Below are 4,605 nucleotides of genomic sequence, written 5' to 3'. Positions count from 1 at the left end.
TCACCCAACATAGTAGCTAAAGCATTGCCTTAATATAATTAATAGAAATGAGCAGAAGTGCCTTGGTGTTTTAGGAACTGCTAAATGCAATGCAACTCAAATCCTACTTTAAGCTAAGATACTGTTTGGCTTGAGCAGTCTTACAAGAATAAATAAGAATCAAGTATTTTTGAAGCTATCAGACTTAAGAAAGAGGTTATATATACTATAAGTTATAATTATGCATCTAAGTTTCTTATTCTTTTTTTTAATAAGGCAAAAGCTGTATTCCGGAATAAGTATACAATCATTGTTTTATTGCTCTTAGTTTCACTCTTGTTGGGAATATCTGGTACAGTATAATGCGTGATAAGCACAGTAACAGACACCCATCTATTCCTATAAAGTAGAACATGATTCTTAAGACATTGAAAACCGGATTTCATAAAGACATTTGACCGCATCACATCACAGTACTTTATAAATGCTACTTTGCTGCAACATTACCTGCATTAATGCAGAAGAGTGAATGCAAGCATTTTAACACAGGCTTAAATAGGTAATGGTGAGGTGATTTATTTTGGAATATGACTACACCCAATTTCTTTGACTTTAGATTTTTTTTTTCTACCTTCAGATTAGCCTGTTTAAATTCAGCACATATGTTATGAGAGAATTGTGGAATTTAAAGACACTATAGAAGTTGATAAAACACTTTTCTTTGTATAGAGTTTACAGGATCTCGCTGCAACTTCAAACTTGTTTTTCTAAAGCAGCGATCATCAAACTTTCCAGCTTTGAGGACCAGGGAGGAGAGGGAGAGGGGACGGTTGAGAGCAATAGAGCTGCATGCGTATGCTTGCCCACCACTTCCACAGCCCAATTCTGAACAGGTTAAGGCTCGGTAGCAGAGAACAAAATGTGTAAATGTAGAAATGTGGGACCTTAAGAAGGAAATGCATTCGAAACCAATTCCATGTCATGCACTAAACTAAAGCATGCTTCATTATCCAAAGTTCTGAAACCCATAAAGGTAAATGGGGTGGGAATGCAAGAAAAAAGGGGTATTCTCTTTTAATGGAAATCCAAAGAGAATGATGCTACCAGCTGCAAGCTTAGACATTTTGCTAAAAAAAAAAAATTAGTCAAGAATCTGGCAAGAGACTTGACTCACTGGTTTGTTCTCCAGAATGATAGATGGCTCAGAAATTAATAAATCATCTTCCCCCAGAGAATCATAATTCACAAAGTTAGGAATGTTGAATTTCGTATGGCAGTTCAGCTCCCCTTCCAGTCGTCTACCGTTCTCAATTACTTCTTGGAAGTGGATGTTAGTGTCCATAACCGGCACCTTGTGACACTGCTTGGTTCTATCCGTGTCCTCAAGTTCATTGATGTAGCAATGGAGAAACAGTTGCTGAGAAAAAATTCGCTCAGAATCCAGTGGCTGTCCAAAGTCAGCTACAAAGTTGTTTGTGCAGAGTTTTTTCTCAGAAGAATGTATACGCCTACGAAACAAGGAGAGAGAAACAATGGATAAGAAATTTAGTAAGTGTCATTTATGTACACAATGTGAAACAGGAGATGCCAAAACACATTTATTAATGTTGAATTAATTGGAATTACTGCCATTCTTCCAGGAACTCATGACGGCCATGTCACGTTCCCTTCATTTCCACCCCCAACAATCCTGTGGTAGGATCTGCTAAGATGGAAGGATTGGCCCAAAATGTCACTCACTGAACTTTCACAGTTGAGGATGAACTTAAATATGTCCTGTTTTAAACAGTAGTTCTCACTTAACATATGCTCATTCAGAGACTGTTGAAAGATTTGATGATGCTGAATGGGAAATCCTTATCACAGGTCTTCATAGTCGTGGCTGTTGCAGAGCCCCTGAAATCACACAATCATCGTTTGGGACTTTCCCGTTGGCTTCTGACAAAATCAATGGGGAAGCCAGCAGGAAATTGCAGATGGCGATCAAGTCTGTGGAATGCTGTTGATTGCTCAGGATTTGCCTAATGATGATAACTGAGACTGCTGGAACTACTATTACTCTAAGTCGGCATTGTCAACATGATGTGCCTTACAACCACACTGCTTAGTGACTGGTTTCCTGGTCCCAATTACAGTTGGTAAGTAAGGACTACCTGGACACTGAAAATGGATAATATTTCTAAAATATTATCAATTTGCAGTCCTCAGTGTTCTGAGTAAAAAGTTTCTTTCGTGCTCAGTTGTGACAACATCAGTAACGTGTTTCAATAAATCCTAATAAACGCGGGCCACATTTACATTTTCGTGTAGAACAAAGTACATGCATTTGTTGTGAAATATTTAAATTTAATTGTGAACTCACAGCATTTCTGGCATTAACAGTATACTTTTTGTAACTTTTCTTAAATAGCCGTACAAGTTGGCTGTTTAGTTCATGGCAATGTAAATCCCTGAGTCATTTGTTCAAAAACGCTCAGCTAAAAGAGATGATGATTTTTCAACGCCAGCAGCAGGACTTACTCTTGGTGTGGTACTCCAGTCTTGGTCAACAAGGTCAGCACGAAGAACATAAAAATGACAAAGACAGCAAGGCCGACCCAAAATCCGATCACAATGGAATCTATAGTGGAAAGTGGGAGGGAGGAGAAACTGAATTCAAAATAGACATCTTAAAATTTATAATTGAGAAAGAGTAAAACTTAACTTTAATAAATTTATATGCCGCCCAATCCCGTAGGACTCCGGGTGGCTTACAGAAACAAGATTAAAATAAGGAATTAAAAATAGAAAAGAGAAACAATTTAAAAATAATGCACCATACACTCAATCTGGGTGGGGCTGGACCTCATTCATGAAGTCCACAGCCCCAGGCCTGCCGGAATAGCCAGGTTTTAGTGGCTTTTCGGAAGGCCAAGAGAGTGGAAAGGATCCGGATCTCTATGGGTAGATCGTTCCACAGGGTTGGAGCAGCTACAGAGAAAGCCCTCCCCCGAGGGGTCGCCAGCCGGCATTGTCCAGTCGACGGCACCCGGAGAAGGCCCAGCCTGTGAGTTCTTATCGGCTGTTGGGAGGTATGTGACAGGAGGCGGTCTCTCAGATATCCAGATCCTAGGCCATGTAGGGCTTTAAAGGTGATGACCAGCACCTTGAAGCGTGTACGGAGACCGATCGGAAGCCAGTGCAGCTCGCGGAGGATAGGTGTAACATGGTTGTATCTAGGTACACCCGATATCGCTCGTGCGGCTGCGTTCTGGACCAACTGTAGTCTCCGAACACTTTTCAGGGGAAGCCCCATGTAAAGCGCATTACGGTAATCGAGCCTAGAGGTGACGAGGGCATGAATGACCATTCGAAGTGCCTCCCGCTCCAGGTAGGGCCGCAACTGGTGCACCAGGCGAACCTGAGCAAAAGAGGATTTGGACACAAAAAGCATCCAGGTAAGACTTACATTTGTGAGCCTTGAGGTCTTCAAAGGAAACCGGGTCATATTCATAATATTCATATTCCCAGGTATAATCAGAATGAGATAATAGGGCATGTTGAGATGTTTTGTTGGAAATATAGTGAGGCTCCGTCATCTCCAGCCTGACAATACATAAATGAGGTAAGCTTTTGCAGAATAAAGTAATCTCAATGTCGACCTGCTTTATCCTAGAGCAGTGAGGGCCAACCTTTTGGGCACTGAATGTCAAAAAGGGGGCGTGCGCATGCACGCACAGCACCAAGTGCTGGAAAGGGGGAACTTTGTGAACATGTGCATGCTTTGCGCTTCGCGCACACTCATCTGGGCCGCAACCAGGAAGAGGAGCTGCCCAGGAGACATGCACACACCAGGAAATGAACTTCCGGTTTCTGACACATGCACGAGCACTGACCAGGAAGTCTTCCGGTTACTGCCATGCATGTGCACGTGATGACTAGCTGGCCAATGCATATGCTCACGTCAGAAAATGGAAGACCAGCTCTTCCGGTTTCTGGCACTGCTGCATGCACAAAGGCCAGCTAATCGACACATGCGCATGCACATCAGAAGCCCAGAAGAGGAATGGGCAACACCACATGAAATGCTAGGCGAAATGGCTCCGTGTGCCACTTCAGGCACATGTGCCATAGGTTTGCCATCTCAGTCCTATGGTATCTCATCTTTCTACCTACAACTTTCAATGATTGATAGTAATCCTATCCTATTGCAGAATAGGATTTGCCTACTCTTTCCAGTTAATTGCTAACCTGACTAAAATTAGCAATGTCATAGCTACAGAACAGACGATTCTAAAGGTCAATTTTATATCCAATGTGAGATGCAGACCAGCACTCAACATATAAAACTAAATGCCATACTCGTTCTGAGTTGTGAAGAATTTACATCAGCCCTTCAAACTAGACCAGATCAGAAAAGAGACCATCACAAGAATTGTTGGAACTCTACAATTAGAAGGTAAATAACAGAATCTTGAAAACCTGACAAGTTCTCTCCTCTTCCCTTTTGCTGTTGTTGTTTTTTTCACTTACAGCTGAACGAAGGACTATGCAAAGTCAGATAATTGGGGGGTTTTCCTACTAGAAGATCATCAAATCTTCTAGTTACAAAGTTGAGCTTCTGAAATTGATAAGCGATTTGTCAGA

At 41.7% G+C, this 4,605-nt stretch overlaps 1 protein-coding gene across 1 annotated transcript; it reads right to left on the bottom strand.

Annotated features, from left to right (window-relative positions):
• Nucleotides 1-1,120: 1,120 nt before the first annotated feature.
• Nucleotides 1,121-3,557, bottom strand: MRAP2 (melanocortin 2 receptor accessory protein 2). The gene is made up of 3 exons (XM_032214879.1): nucleotides 3,428-3,557; nucleotides 2,500-2,599; nucleotides 1,121-1,487 (listed from the first exon to the last, which is right to left on the bottom strand). Exons 1-3 carry the CDS (start codon nucleotides 3,555-3,557, stop codon nucleotides 1,121-1,123), a joined length of 597 nt encoding a protein of 198 aa, XP_032070770.1.
• Nucleotides 3,558-4,605: the final 1,048 nt, after the last annotated feature.

Source organism: Thamnophis elegans, chromosome 4 (assembly GCF_009769535.1).
Source record: "Thamnophis elegans isolate rThaEle1 chromosome 4, rThaEle1.pri, whole genome shotgun sequence".
In the NCBI taxonomy this organism is placed as follows: Eukaryota; Metazoa; Chordata; class Lepidosauria; order Squamata; family Colubridae; genus Thamnophis; species Thamnophis elegans.
Note: the sequence above shows the minus strand (reverse complement) of the source record. Positions and strands in the feature narration are given on the sequence as shown.